We start from the raw sequence: 17,517 nt of genomic DNA, 5'->3' as shown, positions 1-17,517 counted from the left end.
CTATCAAAATTTCCCTGAAAATTTTTCTTCTAATTCTACAAGAGCAGTACTGTGAAGCAGGCTAACTGGAAAACGAGTTGGCAATAAAAATCCTTAATTCTTAATGTGATTTCCTTTCACTAGGACTGTTTCTTCCATATAAGTGTATCTGACTGCTCCTTGTGTGGACACTGCACCTCAGCTGACATCAACAATATTGGCACGCTATGAACTTCATAGTTTCCAGGTTCATGTTTATGTAACAGTACAAATGCATTTAAAAGCCTCTGCCTCTAGAAGATGAATGAATGTAAATATTCATCACCTTTGAGCATGTCTCAGACAGGATCTACACAGAGGGGAATGAGTATTGTGAGGTGAGGGTAAAGAAACACACTCAATGATCTTAATGGTCTTTCTCAACCTAAATGATTCTATGATTCTGTAAGTTTGGAGACCAGCTGCAGTTCCTACCTTCCTCAGAGACTTCTCAGACAGATTATTTGCTCTCTCTCACTCTTCAGTTTCTATCTTGTTAAAGTGTAACAACAATTTACCTACTGGAAAGGATCATGCCTAATTTTTGAACAAAACACCTCTGTGTGCAGGTACAGCATCACAACATAGAAGATTTCATAATGTAACCACAGAAAAGACAGAATAAAGATTACCTAAATGTGGCATTTTATGGCTACTAAACATTTGAATATACAATTGTATTTCAATATGATCTTCTACATCCCTTTTCTTGTTGAGTATTAGTGCTACAACAGGTGCTACACAAGCCATGAACTAGCAGCTTTGTATATAAAATAAGTTTACAGTAGCCCAAACCAAAACCTGTATTTTGCAAAGTAGCTCAGTAACTGAGGCATTTGTTTCAGTTTACATCTACAAAACTGGATGAGATCTGAATTTGCATGAGCATGAAATCTGTCTGTGAGATGGAAAAACCTTCTGTATTGTCACACATACACTGTTTAATCTAGTCATAGGAAGGGGATGGGAAAGCTCCCCTTTTTCCTCCCTTCCCTTCCCATGAGCCTGGCCTCCTGCTGCCCTGCCATGGTGCCAGGTGAGGGCCTCAGATCCTCCCTGTGCTGTGCCATGACTTGAAGCCCAGCTCCTCAGCACACTGGGTTTAAGAACACAGTTGAAGGGCAGTTGGCTTTCCCTTCCCCCATCTGTGTAGGGATGGCACATGACCTTAAGCAGGAGCCAGTCTGGGGCACAGAACAGTTGCAGGGACAGTGAGCAACCATGGCCAGTCCTTCTGTGACACACACTGGGTGTATTTGTGCCCCTCCTTCTTCATTGTTGATATGAGAGTATAGAGAAGGCCCAGCAAAAATACAGCTCCTCTGAGCAAGGTGTTCAGATAACATAAAGCAAAAAAGATTTGGTCATGAAAGGTTTGCACTGAGAGGAATTTGCTCTGTTAAAAAACAGGGTTAAGTGGCAGGCTGGGAATAAATCCTGTCTCTAAAAGAGGACTCAATTTTTGGTTGGGAGATGCAGACAATTTTCAGATGGGCATTTTTCAGCCACTCAGATTTTTGCTGTCACTGCCAAGCACCTCTACCTTTTTTTTGCATCTTTCCCAGTGCCTGAGAAAGCCAGAACATGAGCACAGTGAAATCCAAGAACAACAACAGTGCTGTGCTTCTGAAGGAGTCAGATAAATGCTTGGATAAAACAAGCTCCAGATCCAATGAATAGCGACAACCACACAGCTCTATAGAAATTGACTGCCCAGATGTGCAGCCACTGCAGCATATATGAAATTATAGCAAGCCTGGAGCATCTTTTACCAATTTGTCTTTACTCTGATAGGCAATACCTTAACAAAATCTCTCAGCATGGAATCCTCCCTCTGTTGAAATATGATTATTCATTTCTCTCTTGTGTTATTTCCTGCTGGCATAGAATAGCAAACTCCTTGGTAATTTTTTTTTCTCAGTAACCAAAACTGTAATACTAGGGATTTAAGCTTCCTATATTTTTAAAATTTTAATATCTTCCCTCAGGTCTCCCCCACTAAGGCTGTTACAGTGTATGCACCTTCCACTTGCATTTAAATACAGTTTTGGGATTTTGGATTGCTTAATCATCTCCCATATCAGATGGATACTCCAGTTGAACAGCAGTGGCTGCAGGATGAAAGAATAACTCAGCAGGAAGAACGAATTTAGAAATTTGCCAGCATTAAATATTGTTCAGGCTAAAAGGGGGCTGCCATCCTCACCAGAAGTAAGGGATGTTTCAGTGTGCCTGTCCCAGCTCCTTTCCACTGGCAGCTCCAGCACTTCCTTCATGTGCACTTTGTCAATGCATCAAGCAGTGGAATATGACAAGAGGCATTTGATTATTGCTGTAGTAGGTCAGATGAGGACAATGTGGATTTTTTCTCCCTGTTTTGAACTTTGCCTTCTTTCTCAGGAAAAAAGCATCACACACTCAAGAGGAAGATTGTCAGAGGAACAGCTACATTACACGTTCTCTATTGTTTGGGGAAGTTAATAGTTAATTGGATACTGTCAAGTTCCAGTCAGCAAACTTTCCTAATGCAGACGTTCAATCAGTGAAAGGACAAAAAGTAGGAAGGCTCAGACAGTCCTTGTGAAGTAACTGTCATTATACTCATCTTGTAAGAGTCTTTTCTTCAGCAGAGTAAGCTCTCCTGACAAAAGGACTTTTATGTGAAAATGTCTCTGCCAGGGTTTTTTTTTCCAGCATAGAAATGCAAAAATTCATATCCTAAGCAGCACTAATCTATTAGATGTAAACAATGGTGCCTTTAATGTTTCTAGCTTGTGGGGATCTCTACAGAAAATTCTGCCATAGATGTGCCTGTCTGCAAAAGGGTGTACATGCTCTAATTTTTGTTTGAAAGTTATTGTGCTAAATTTGTTTAAAAAAAAAAATCCGCTTAATTCTACTTCTTTGTAAAAAGAAAGATTGAAGCACACATTTACATAATAAATTCTCACCACTCAATGAGTAAAATCGCAGAACAGCCTGGGTGTCAAGACCTTGCAAACTTCTCCTGAGCTTCTTTATTGCAATCTGTTTGAATTGCCACCAGACCCTCTTTGAAATCTTCGAGAAAGAGAAAAATCACTGAGGGCTACTGTGCAGGTACCCGAAAGTGTAAAAAATACTGTAATGTGTTGAAGCACTGGTAGGAAAACATGAAAGCATATGGAAACTTGTTAAATGTCACTCTTCAGACAGAACAACTTGCAAGATTTTTCCACAGTTTCTAAAGTTCTAGTGGGGAACTATCACACTACATCCAGTGTAAGAGCCTTAACGGAGGATAAAACTCCACAGGTTTCCCAGGGAAGTTACTGATGCCCCAGCCCTGGCAGTGTTCAAGGCCAGGCTGGATGGATTTTTGAACAGCCTGGCCTAGTGAAAGGCATCCCTGCCCACGGCAAGGGGCCTTGGACCCCAATCATCTTTAAGGTCCCTCCCAACACAATCTATTCTATGAGTCTGCAATTCTATGGAGATTAAAAATGTGTACTGTGGACTTCGAAGTAGGTGGAAGGAAAGCACTGAAGGAGAAATCAAGTCTATGAAAAGGATTGAACATTGCCAACCAGTTAGCACTACATGTCAAGAGTGGAGCTCGTGTGAGGTAGATGAGATCCTACCCTAAGCCAAGCGTGCCATATGATTTGAATGGAAGTTTTTAGACCCTAGAAGATGCATGGAATTCCTGGAACACATGAAACAAACCACTGAAGCTAGGGCATTAGAACAGCAGCATCATGACCCTGAATAGCGAACCCACAGAGCAAAGCTGCTGCTGCCTTTCTCTCAGTGATCGCACAGTGCGGGAACCTCAGGGGGAAAGCGCGTCCATTTTCACGCCCTCACGGCTGTACCTGTGTGAGCACCGTGGGCGGCCCACACGGCACCGCACGAGCACACCCTGCCCAGAGCGCCACAAAGCACACAGGGCTCCTTTTACTGGCGTGAAGTAACAAGCTGCTCTTTAATTTCAACAGCTCTCACGCCAAGCTCCGGGAGGTTTTTATTAGCAGAGCATGAACTCAACGGTGAAATTCATGACTGCGACTTCTTGTAAAGTAGTGAGCCAGCAGGTCACACGGGGCACTGATACATGCGGCTTGTGCGGCACTGACAGGCAGATGGAGAAACACCCACGTAGCAGGCCAGCAGCTCAGCCCTGACCCAAGTTCAGAGTGCACCTCACCAGGAGGCAATGAGCACGCAAGCGCTGGCGCAGCTAAGCCTTTCCTGGGGCTCTCCCGACGCCACTAACCCCCAAAAGCGACTCCAAAAAAGGGTACACACTGCCGAAAGCGGCACTCTAACACAACACCCCCGCTCGCGGCTCCCGCCGCAGCCGCTGAGGGAGGCTTTGCGAGACAGAGCCATTTATAGCCGCAGCTCAAGAGAGTGACAGGCGGCCCAGCCAATGAGTGGCGCCATGCGCGGCGGCGCCCATTGGCTGCCCGCGGTGCCGGCGGGTGGGCGGGGCGGGCTCCGCGCGCTCCATGGCGCTCGGGGCGGGGGGCGGTCGCCGGGGCTGGGCGCGCCGCTGACGCGGGGGGCGGGCGGGGAAGGGGAGCGAGAGCCCCGGCGGAGCCCGCACAGCCCCCGCGCCCCGCGGGTCCGCCGTGCCGGAGCGCCGCGCACAGGTGAGCACGGCAGCAGCGGGCAGCGCGTTCCGCTGCCCCTGCGCGCCCCTGCGGACCGCCGGCTCGGCTCCGGGGGGGGGGGGTCCGGGGACGGGCTGCTCTCCTCACCCTGCGGAGCGGCAGTACGGCGGGGGCGATTCCCCTCCGCGCGGGGCTCTGCGGTATCGCCGGAGGGAGGCTGGGGGCCGTCCTGCTCCGCCATCTGCCCGCCCGCTCTCTCTGCGCTCCATGCACCTGCGTGGCGGTGCGGGGAGCGCCGCCGCTCCTCCGCAGGACTTGCTGCCGCCTTCTCCCTTGGCCGCTGCTCGGGGGTGCCCGCGGGGCTCCGGGGCAGAGCGCTGCTGTGCCCTCTCCCTCTCTTGCTAGGGTGCCTGGGGGATACCCCGCTTCCCACCCTTCCTCCTCCTCCTCGCCGGGCGCTGGGATCGCAGGGGCGTTCGGCGGAGTTTGCAGTTTCCTGTGTCTGTTCCTTCCCCCGCAGCCTCGCCGCGATGCCCCGGGCGCCGCGCAGCTCCCCGGACCGGCGCTCTCCTTCCCCGCCTCCCTCCGGCCCGTCAGCTCTCGCCCTCTGCCGCCCGGCAGAGCTGGCGGCTCCCGGCGCCCGTCACCCCCCCGATTTTTCTCTTCCCCGCCGAGATAGCTGCGGCCGGGGCGGCGGGACCCCGGGGAAGATCCTGACTAACTCGGGACGGTTTCCACGGAGGCAGCCGATCCCTCTTCCCCGGGTTTGCGGGATGCCCGGGCGGCGGCCGGCTGCACGCCGCGGGCTGTGGGGGAGCGTGTCAGTGGAAATACGGCGGAAAAGCCCCTGTTTAGCAGGTCCCCGCCGCTTTCGCCTTTTAGCTGCCGTTTCCTCACGGGCCGCTCTTCCGTGCCTTCGAGAGCAGCCTTTTCCGTGCGGCAGTGCTGCCGCGGTAGGAGATTTCGCACCCTCCCGGCAGGATGGGGTCTGGCTCATCCTCTCAGAAGTCTGGCACGCTTCGTGCCGTGATCCCGCACCGTCCAAGCCTTCCGCAGCTATGTGAAGAACCTTTGCAGGCTCATTGGAATGTACCAGTTTTTATGGTTTGCGGTTGGGAATATTCTTTGTATGCATTTTGAGAGTGTCTGGATACAAGTAGAAACTTTTTGGTTTATTTAAGACGTGATTCAGTAGGGCTCTGCTCAGCAGAGAGGTGCTGGCACCTTCAGCACCCACGGCCTTCAGCATTCAGCCGGGTCATCCTCTTCAGTCTTCCAGTGGGAAAGGTTCAGGTCATAATGGTGCTGGCAGGTTTTGTAGGCTTCATCTGTCTAGTTATACCCTATCATACTGTCATCTCAAACTGGCTTACCCCTCAGTCAAATTTGTTTAGATTGTGCTGTAAATTATTGAACAAACCTAAAGTGACCACCTGGGACTTAAATAATTTATGTGCAACTACACATGTGTTTCTGTTGGTTTAGCTATATGCGTTTTCAAAAACTGGAATGTGTCTGGTTTATGTATGGCCTCCATGTATGCAGTTTGATATAGTGAAATGCATAAATAATCATCTAAGTACTGCTGCGCTGTAGCTGAGCTGCTGGTGCCTGTGCTAAGAGGAGTGGTTACAACACTCGAAGAGAAGGATGAAAGCAGAACCAGCCAGCTCAAACTTACGGTAATTATTGCTTTGACACAATGTTGCACATGCTGACTGCTGGTTCAATCAGGTTGCTACTGTTCCTTTTACTTTTTTTTGAGGATTCAGATAGCACAGTGAGAGGCCCTGATCGCAACATCTTGATTCAGTTGCAGAAAATGAAAAAATTATGCCCGCATTTCTGGAAAGGCAGAGAGTTCGGGTTCGCTTCCCTTGCATTATGGGATATTGCTACTCGCCTTGTTGCCCTCTCTTGTTTGCACATTGGACCAGCTGCCATTTGCCCTCTCTGGGATAATCCCTCTAGTTTGCAGCCTGGTCTTTTGTGCACACCTGAGCTGCCCCAGAGAGTTCTGACTGATGCTAAAATAATGGGGAAACTACATAACAGTTTAAGCATCCTTGCTTCAGAGACACTTAAACTGAGTCAAACTGTTCATCTTGGTATCCTAGATGCTTATTCTGGGAGTTTGGGAATTGCATGAACTTCCTAAATTCACTTAGACAATCCTTATAAAACTTTGAGACTTGGGATCTTTGACTCTCCTTGCTATTAAAGCTCATCAAGACATATCTTTTCACCTAATTATTGTTGCTGGTACTTCTGTCTTTTATTATGTCCATCTCCCATTTGGACTGCTGGTACTGATGATATTTCCTGCTATTCTGTGCTCTCTGTCTCTGTATAGGTGTCTCAGTTGTCTTTATATCTCATTGTGTTGAGCTCTGATTTCTCATATAAGGTGTTTTGCAGTTCTTTCTATTCCAGTTCCTTATTTTCTCACTGAATTTTACCTTCCACTGTGTCTGCTTCCCGTGTACTTGCATTTGTTCCCTTCCTCATAGGCACTGTGGGCATTCTGAGTTAATGTTTAAAGCCACAAACCTATCTGTGCGTGAAGTTCCTCAAATAAGGCACGTTGCTGGCATTATAGGGAGGTAGCTGTGGTCCAAAGGTAAACACTTCCTGTAACCTGGATGTTGTGACTGAGATTTGAACATAAGAGTGTGTAGTTCTGCAACTTTATTGCTCGCTTACATTCTTTTGTTAGCCATGCTTGTTGGTTATGCCTTTTGTGGGCCCTTTGGTAAAGGCAATATGTGCTGTGATATAAACTTGGGAAGAATAGTTTAAATTTGACTGGAATCTCTTTGTATCCTAGTGGATTTTCTCCTGGTTGTTCTGTATTCAGCAAGGCTAGAAGGTGACAGAGACGGCTTCCAAAGAAAATGCAGGGCAAGTTATTTATTGCTGAGTAACATACTTGTATTAGATATAGTTTATAGTGGGGGAAAAAGCTTGGCAGTACCTTGAAAGAATGTTGACTGCTAATGTTTGACTACTGTAAAGATGATTTAATACTTTGAAAACCTCTCCCCTCTCTTTTAAAGTTGGTTTATTTATTGCCTTATACTCTCTTTGTCTTGCTTAGGACACTGTGATTAGATGCTGGCTGTGTTCGGCCAGTTGATGATTTTCTAATACCAGGATATGGAACCTTCCTGAGGCATAAAACTGAACTGTAGGTAACTTAGAATTTGTCTTTGTCTGTGTGGTAGAGATAGAGGAGCGATATGGTCATACCATGGCTTTTAGGGGGCTCCTGGGTTGGTGCCAGTTGGTGTTGAGCAGTCTCTGCATGTGGGATTGTAGTCTGTGCTTTAGTTGCAGCTGAGATAGGAAAAAAAACAGTTGTGGATGGATTAAATCCTCTTGCACTGAGCAAAGATGAACGACGTAGGTTTGTGCACAGTGTTCAATGCTTTGGTCCCTCAGCTTGCTGGAGGTGATTCTGCTCCTGCAGTTGCATGAGACCTCACTGATTTCACAGAGGTTTTGTTGAAGTGAGGTCTTAGGAGTGGGGCCTTGAGTTACTGCATCCTGAAAGCAGCTTTTGTATCAGTTTGACACCTGCAGGTGACATATGACCTTGCCTTGAGTTGAGAATAAAGTTGTAGTGTTGTTGATGTGTGTTTGTCCTTCAGTGACCAAATTCCTGTGAAATACAGCTCCCCCAGATGCAAACAGTCTTAGAAAAGGCACACATTAATCTAACAAGTCTTATTCTTTGAGCCAAGACTGAGGCAGTGAGAGTCAGTTTCATGTAAGACACAGCAGTGAAGATGTAGTGTATTTCTGTTCTTGCAGGACTCTTCTAAGTATTTTTGACATAATCTGTTAAAATTTGTTTCCTTTAAACAGGACTGGAAGAACAAAGAGAAGTTGGATTGATGAGAACTATAAGAAAGCGTACAACAGTTTGGAATGGATTGATTTATGATACATCTGATACATGAGAGCTACATTTTGTGTCACTGTTGTCCAGCTGCTGCTGGAGTACTTCAGCTGATTTCATTGCAGCAAGCCCAACAGATAGGTCCTCATCACTAAGAGAACATAAAGTGTGATGCTGAAATGAGATGAGGCTCCGAAATGGAACTGTGGCCACCGTGTTAGTTTTCATCACTACTTTCCTCAGTTTGTCCTGGTATACTGCATGGCAAAATGGGAAAGGTAAGGAAAAAGCTCCAAAACCTACTTGCATTTCTGTGTGCTGCTGCTGCATGTTAGCAATCTGTAAATTGCTTGTTGACTAGCTCTGCTACAGAAGGTATTGCCTTGGTGAGAAATAAACACCTGCTAATAAGTTCAGGAAAAATAACTTTGAGCAGTCTCGTTTAAAAAGGGCACACACAAAAAAAAGATACCTGAACAAAAACAAATTCTGCACTTGGAGGAATGGGTTGGTCAAGGCTGAGGAGTTGTGGTTTGATTTCATTATTTTTGTTTCCTGGTTTATGGTTGTTGGAGAAACATACGTTTGTTTTTGGTTGGTGCTTTATTTATTTTTTTTTTCACGTGTAACATATGGCCAATAGACCCAACTAGAGAATGTTATTTTTGGTGCTGCTTTCTGTCTTCCCTGGTGATTTACTGATGGCAATGGCAAACTGCCAATCAACACTGTGGAAAGATTTTTCATGCTGTCTTTGAAAAAAATTTAAAATTCTTTTTGTTAAAGTACCATGTAAGAAGTGAAATAAAATTATCAAATTGACTAGGTAATAGGAAATACATCTATTAAAATAACATGAGCAAATTTGATAAAATACTTAAGTAACTGTTTTGTGTAGTAGACTTTTACATGTTCATATATCTTTGATCTTACTGCACTCCCTGTGAACCTTGAAAAATGTAGTTTTTCTGAGGGTTGTTATTGTTTATGAAAGTAAGATGATTTGGTTTTGTCCTTCAGTAAAGCAAATAAACTTGTTCAGCAATATTTTCTAGAAGAAGAAAGGATTGGTTTTTTTATTTTATAAACATCTGATCTCTTGAAAAACAGTAGACTACGTCCTTCAAAGATCAAGTAATTTTAAAACTAATTTCGTCTTCAGTGATTGTTCTGATTGCTCTGCAGAAAATATTATTTTCAGTTGTGTCTCAGATCCAATTAGAGGAAGCTGAGGTTTTCCAGCAATACTGTCTGTAGTAAAATGGCCAACTTGTTACTCTTATTTAAGTACAATAGAAGCAGATGAGTTCTGTGGCATGCTGGATTGTTTTTCCATTGGGCACTTGTGGAAGAAGCAGATGCTTTGTGGTGTGATCTCTGCTGCAGCAGTTGGTTGGTGGGCTACCCTTCTGAATGCAAGCAGCAGGAAAAATGTCAGGTTCTCAAGGTTATGGTTATACATAGACTTTTTAATTAGACAACAAAAGTGTAGATGTGCCTAAGACAAGAAAAGGGTGTCTGAATAGCACTCAAAGCAGTACTTTCTTAATTTTGACTAATAAAAAATTCACTAGTTGCATTTTTACTAATTTCCTGCTTAAGAACCTTGTAAGAATTTTGCTTTCACTTCAGCAAAGATCTGTATCTATTAAATTCTTCACAATTTTTTTTCTTTCTTGCCTGATATATGGCTTACAAGTCTTATTCTCTTTTGTCAAAGCAGTACACAAAGAAAAGTCTCTGCTAAATTAACAAAAACTGCTATTTGGAGAATATACAATATATGGCACTTTGCAACAATTTAAGCTTTTGTTAGTTAGACTGCTCTGGGTTTTTTTAATACTTTTGTTTTCCATCTGAATGCTTAGAATCAATACTTCCTTAATGCTGGTATAAAAGTTCTGCATTTATCTTCTTTAAGATCTTGCTGTTGAGCATTAAGATGATAATTTGTGAAATAAAAATCAGTGTAACAAGACATCAGTAATGTGTTAGTTAATTATAAATCACAATTATGAAACTAAAGTCTGAATAATACTACTCAAAAGAAATTTATACGTGAAACATTGTTTTTAAATTTTTTCACAGGTTAACAAAAATCAAAACAGATTTGAGTTAATTTGAGTTAAAATACATTTTCCATCAATGCACAGTGGAAAGGTTTCAGAAAATGATGATGAATATTTGCTAAAGTTTTTTCTTCCAGTTCAATGTAATTTTATAGCCTTATAGGATGGTATTTTAATTCATTGATAACATTTTCTTTGCAAATTTTTGAGTGGCTGAATTAGAAGCAAACATAGTTTGCTTTTACCATTCATTGAAAGGCTGTGGGGTGGGACATTCTTTGATCATGATATTTTTTTTTTAATTACATTTAGATTCCTGTAGGTATTTGCCAATCTTTGGACAGCAAATTAAATCTCCAGTTTTAGAAAGAAAACTTTGCACTTTCTTAAAGAAAAAGCAACACTTCTTAAATTGCTCAATGATAACTAAAACAAATTCTGATTTTTAAAGCAGAAGCATAATGCTTTATTTTTAACTTACCCTAATCAGTTTTCAAGTGATTAATTTTAATTTAGAAATTAAGATCTTGTATAATTGTCACCTAAAATGCAGCATCATTTGTAGAATACCAATTAGATTGGGATGATATGATATTTTTGAGATCATACCTTCCTCTAGTAAATTTGTGTATCCTTAGTCTATGCAGGATAGGATTTAGACACTTCTAAGTGGTACAGACTTTGATACTACTTTCAAGCACAGAAGTTTGTCTCAGCAGAACAATGCTTTACAAACTTTAGGATATGCTGAGAAGTTGTCAGGAGCCAAAGGAAACATTCTGTTTGAAGTGCCATTTCTGGAAAGAGCAGTCTGCATCTTACCCGGAGGTTTGATTATGTGAATACCATTTCACAAGGCATATATTGCTATTTGCATGAAATAGCCAATTGATTTTGCTTTTAAAATAATTGTGGTTGAAAAGGTTGGCTGAAATATCTTTGGTCATTTGAGAGAATCTTCAAAATTAGTCCAAGATCTTTGTTGCTTTCTGTACCTCATGCAATGTGTAGAAGCACTGATGCTGTGAGGAAGCAGTACAAGCCCTGACTGCACCTGGGAAGGACCTGTCCTGGGGGATTCTTGCAAATCAGTTGAAAGACCACTTTCTAGGGTTTAAAATGTGCTATGGTTAGCATGAATGAGGTACATATTGGAAATGGAATATTAAAAAATGCTGATTACTGTGGTGCACAGAAGAAACACTTTTAAAGGATCTGCAATCACAGTTAGTTCAGTGTAGTTGAGTTCCTCCTACAACCCAGCTCTTATGCAAGGAATAACTTTATGCTTAATACCATCTCTTCTGACTGAATCATGTTTTCTGGCACTACCTGCTCAGGGTCACTGGTCTTCAGCACCTCATTTGTGAGCTCTAGAAATGTGGTGGGTTTTTTACCCTAAAGACACTTCTCTTAAGAAGATCTAACTAGTACAGAACAGTACTGCATACCTGTTAGACCAGTCACAACATTTACATCAAAGCAGTTGTATGCTATGTAAAGTGTAGTCCTGCTTTATTCTTTAATGTGACTATTGGTCTGAGTACATAATGTTCCAGGAAGACCCCTGTGCTCCATAATGCTAAAGAACCTCCCTTCTTGGATCAACAAACTTCCTGATGGCAGTGGAAATTGAGAATGAGGATAAATAACTTTACTGAATTAGTACAGGCATGGTAGGATGGAATTCAAGTATTTTTTCATTTAAAGTATGTGACTTTTATTCTCGGTCAAAGTCAGTTATTGGCAGTGTATTGCACCACTTCTAGGAGATGTTTGGCTACTTGAAGTGTTGAGAACAGGTATTGCAATATGCATTGTGAAAATCTGATGCAATTTAATTGGCTAAATTATGTAGTTTCCATGGCACCCTGAAACCATTAGTGTATTTCATCATTCTTCCTTAATGATGAAGAATTAGTTGAAGAACTTCTGGTTTTCAGTTCATCCAAGGGTGTTGTTCTAACTGCAGGATTTCCTCACTGCATGGGGATGGCTTATTTTGGTCCACCAATGCAAATTCCCATGTAAAGACCTCCAGGAGAACTTCTGAGATATTTATATGGCTTCCTGGTTCACTAAAACGTTCACTCATGCTTAAGTAATGAAGGATGAACATGTTTGCTTTTAAGGATGAAGTTTTCTCTCATTTGGAGAGAAAATGGCTTGGGCTTTATAATAAAAATGTCGTCTTCTCTCTCCTCTCTCTGTTTTCACAAAATTAGAATTGCCATGCTGATTCTCAGCCACAACAATCGTAAGTGTTCAAAAACATCTAAACTTAGCAAGGATAACAAAACCTAACTGAGGCTTAAATAAAAAAACCTCAGCCAGTGGTGGTTAATTTTGGAATGAGAAGCAGGAATATTTATCCCCAGAGGAAGAGTCCCTAGAGGAAGAACCACAGAGAAAACAAGGCAAGAAGGATAGAATCTATCTATCTATCTATCTATCTATCTATCTATCTATCTATCTATCTATCTATCTATCTATCTATCTTTTCCCTTGGCAGTTGTTATGAAATATTCTCATTAAGAAGAGGTGAGAAATCTGAGAGATACATGTATTTGACAGCTGTAACCCACCTTAGTTTCTACCCAGATCTTAAGAGAAGCTGTTAATGCAGGTAAATGGCTGCTACAGCCTTCTGACTGTGTGTTCTGACTTTCAGAGTTAGGCACTCATTTCCCACTGATGTGTGAGTTAAGACCAGCTAACCAAAAACTGGACTACAAACTGGGAGGAGTGAAGGCAGGGGAAGGGATGGGCTGGGGTGATAAAGTGGAAAGTGCTCCTAGCAGTTTATGCCAGTTTGGAGAAGAGGGGGCCCTTTCATTTGTGTTAAATACAAGGGAAATGTTGGTTTCCTTTGGAAATTGTTGCAGATCTTCCAGGAGCTGAAATTAAAGGAAATAAGAGTTTCCTTTTTCTTTTAAACACCAGCACATGAATGTTGTTCTATTCTTTATCTAAAATACACTTAAGCTTGTTTTCAACAAGAAATTGGCCTATAGCTTACTGATACTAAAAATAGTTGAATTTCATTAAAGCTAATCAAGAATGTGTGTTTGGTTTGGTTACTGAGAGTCCTGTGCAGGTTGTGAACACCCTGTCCCAGGTGAATAACACAAAAGAACTGGATAGCTGTTCAGGTGGCACAGTGTTCAGATCTGCAGCATCTTTGTGTCTTTCTTATGATTGCTGCAGGAGAACTTCTCTGGCACCAGTGATTTTTTTTTTGGAGAAAAGGGTTTTGCAGCACTGCTTTGTTCCTTGCATTTTTTGTAACCTGCTAGCTAGGTTAGCTCATCTCTTTATGGGATTCTAAAACTTGGTTGCTACCAGAGTATTTAATGGGATCTGCTTAGCCAATACCTTGAGGTTCTGCTGTTAATTACAGCCTAGAGTTAGGGAAAGCCCATGCTTCTGCTCAGTGCAGCTTCTCATTGTTGTTCTTCAGCCTGAGTCTTCTGTGCTTCTGTGAGATATCCCCTCTTGCATCCAGCCAAATAAAGAATGTCTGCTTCTTAATGCTACTTTAGTGTTAAGGAGTTTTATTTTTACCAATTTTTGCTAACAGCTCCTTCAAAATGCTGGTTGCTGCTCACATCCAGAGACTATTGAGACTATCAATTTAGCCAAGCCAGGAAAGGCAGTTGCATCTGACACAGCTGCTTATACCATACTGTAACATTTTTAAGTGAGTAAAAGGGGCTTAGCAATGATGTCCTTTTTTGATGGTAGTTGATATTTTCTTCAGTGAATCAAGATGATTAGAGATAGAGAATATTTACTGGATTTCAAACAGCACCACGATGGGAGGAGCAGCAAACATAGACAAAGAGATTGAAATTTAAATTTGACTAGGCAAATTGGAGACCAAGTCAGGAAGTGGGGTCTATGGTAGGTTGAAGGTAGGTGAAAGTGCCCAGTCAAAATGTGGAGTGCAGTAAATAAAATCAGATATGTACATGAAGAATTGGGAAGAAATTTGATCTTTGCATTATAGGTAGAAATGACAGTCATGCCACATGTGACTCATCACATTATTGCAGAAAACAATAGAAGTTGAGCAAAAAAAAAGGGTTTAAGGAAGTATGTATGACGTCTACTGCTCCAGCTAGACACAGGAAGTCTTTTTTGCTCTGCTTTGTACTGTGTCTGCTTTGGGATGGTGCACTGGAAAGAAAATGGATTCATTAGATGTGGTTCAAAGTAACAACAAGTGATCCAAGATCCAGAAAGTCTACCCTGAAAGGGAAGGGTCAGTGTCTCGACATTCCTTACCTTAAAGGAGAGGTGTGAGGAAAGAGACAGGAAGATAATTTTCAAATATTTTAAAAGTTCTTGCCAAGAATTTCTTGTCAAAAACAGAAAGGGGGAAAAAAAAGGCATAATCTATTGTTAGTGGCCATAGTAAAGAATAGGATCTAAGGGACTGAAACTGAATGGGAGAAGAAGGTTCAATAGTGGACAGTTTTTCTAATGGGGAGTATAGTTATATACTAAAGGAGATTGCTGGGGAGGGGTTGGTGGTGAAGAATTTCCATGTAGGCAGTTTCAAGAGTAATTAAACCAGCAAAGACAAGTAAATTATACCATAATTGGTACCAATAGAGATTTGGGCTAGCACAAAAATAATGAGTTGCACTGATTTTTCAAGTCAATATGGCACTTCCAAAATAAATTGTAGCTAGGGAAGACCAACAGCTGGTAGGAATGCTCCAGCTTTGAAGTGGCAATTGTGGTGAAATTAGTTTTGAGTGGGGCATTGGGTTAGATGACCCCCAGAAGTCCTTTCTAACCTAAATTATATTAGTTATTCTTGGCATTTGCCAGGTCTATCTCTCGTTGTGCCAAGAGCAACATGACAGTGTATTTCATTACTAAATAATACTGATGTTTGCATGAGATATGTGAGAGTTGCCCTTTCTTATAATATAATTTGATCCCTTCAAATACAGAAAATATTTGCTTGTATTTAGCAGATTCCCTTATCTGTTTATTTTTAGTCTCTTGCTGTTATTAACAATAAACAGCCACTTCTGTAGCTAGGAGCCATGAACATACTGTGTTAGGAAAACATCAAAAAACTACTTACTTTTATTTTCAGGTGTAATTGATTTTTTTTTTTCCTTTTCTTTTTTTCCTCACTCTCATAGTTTGGAGCAGTAACCTTTTTCTGCTGTGTAATTATGACTTTATTTGCTGCTGGCATAACAAAAAAGCTTTTTTCATTATTTATACAATCTTTAGGACTAGAATCCTGAAAGATGTTTCTTTTTAAGATGAGACACTGGTAAGTCTATAATTTAGTTTTGTTTATAATGCACTGTATTTTGTTTTCCTGAGCATGGCAGAAAGTGAATAGAAAGCAGTTTCCTTGCTCACAGTGCAAGGCTTTATTCCAGCTAGTCTCTGTCTAAAAGCAATTACTCTGCAGTATTTTAGAGCTGTGCTTCCAGCTGTTTTTCTGGTTGTCTCCTCAGCTTTCATGCAGCTTTCTGCCTGTTCCTGTGGATGCTTCCCGCAGATGTGCCACCCATCTATCTAACTGTAAACAACAGAACCCCTCTTTTTCATCTGTGACAGTATATAATTTTACTATATTATGCTCAAAAAGAATTTAAAAGTTTTCAGTGCCTATCAAGCATATTTTTTGCTATAGTTGCCTGTAGATACATTGTGGCCTTACATATCAATGCCTTGGACGTGTAGGTTTCCTCAGACAGTTCAGAGATGGGCTGAACTAAATTTTTTTTCTCATTACAAATTACTGGTGAAGTACTTGTGCAGCATACAGCCCTCATACTTGGTTGCATGGCCCCTGGAGACAAACTATAGATGTACTGTTAGCGAGAGATTTGAATGAAAAAAATGTGATGGGATTACATCTGACTTACAAGGTTGTTGCTAATTTGCAGTAATGTGTGAGCACTATGAAGCTTTGTTCCTGAGTTGCTTGCAAGGGGACAAAGTTAGAAAGTTAGAATATGTTCCCAGGAGCAGTTTGTTCAACAGTTGTCAAGGCACAAAGAAAGGAGGAGTGTCAGCAGCCTCGACCCACTAGCGTGTGTGGGAACAATACCCAGACTTCCGCAAGACTGGAGTGCTGTGCTCAGGCTATTAAGAATTTCTAAAAGTTTCAGCTCTTAAAATAGCACAGTTAATTTTGAGGTTGTAGCACTCCTCTGACTAGTTATTTTTGCTAGATGAGTTTTCTTCTAATGTGTTATTATATTAAACATTTGGCTGTAGAGCAATCATTACTATTCTCCTTTCAGTTTGGGAAGTTGGGTTTTCTTGCTGTAGTTGCTGCTTGTATGTATATGTTTATTTCTGAGAGGAGGGAAAGGAATGGTTTAAAGTAAGAGCATCTTGATTTACATGTACAGATATTCACTGAGCTACTAACAGTTCTGTAGTGGAAAGAAATCATGTTAAGGTGTTTGGAAGCTTTCAGGTTGTCAGAAGTAGACATCTGCTAGAAGTAGCATCCTGTTGCTGAAATTCCAATTGTGTACACACAGATTAAGTGTGCACAGTAAGTGACACTTTTGGGAAGTTTTATACAAGTGCATATTTGTGCTAAGTGGTTGCTGAGCAGTTATACAATAGTGCTCAAGTCCATGTGCATTTGGGATGTCTGAGAGGGGTCAGCCACTCAGTTGCTGCACAGTTGGCTGGTGTGTGTGCTGTGAGTCACATTCTGGAGGATGTGTGGAGGTGCATGTGTTGTAGAGTTTGTTTGCATGGAAGCATCAGGGTTAAAAATTTCTGCCTTGCACAAAGGTTGTTTGCATTCTCTGTTGATGAGAAAAGCTCTGGAAGAAGCAGGGGAGACCTTTCTGGAATTCACATGTGTACACATGTTTTGGTAGAATAACTGCTTTCTCATGGGTAGATTTGGCTCCCTCAGGTGAGGGCTTATTTT

At 42.0% G+C, this 17,517-nt stretch overlaps 1 protein-coding gene across 1 annotated transcript in view; it reads left to right on the top strand.

Moving 5' to 3' along the window:
• Positions 1–4,522: 4,522 nt before the first annotated feature.
• The window catches only part of MGAT4A (alpha-1,3-mannosyl-glycoprotein 4-beta-N-acetylglucosaminyltransferase A), a 70,105-nt gene continuing 57,110 nt past the window's right edge, over positions 4,523–17,517 (top strand). The window contains exons 1-2 of the mRNA XM_079300510.1: positions 4,523–4,652; positions 8,481–8,792. Coding sequence (XP_079156636.1) covers positions 8,699–8,792 — 94 coding nt within the window. The 5' untranslated portion in view covers positions 4,523–4,652; positions 8,481–8,698. The remainder of the gene's footprint in view (positions 4,653–8,480; positions 8,793–17,517) is intronic.

This window comes from Erithacus rubecula (assembly GCF_903797595.1).
Source record: "Erithacus rubecula genome assembly, chromosome: 1".
In the NCBI taxonomy this organism is placed as follows: Eukaryota; Metazoa; Chordata; class Aves; order Passeriformes; family Muscicapidae; genus Erithacus; species Erithacus rubecula.
This window is presented reverse-complemented; position numbering and strand designations above follow the sequence as displayed.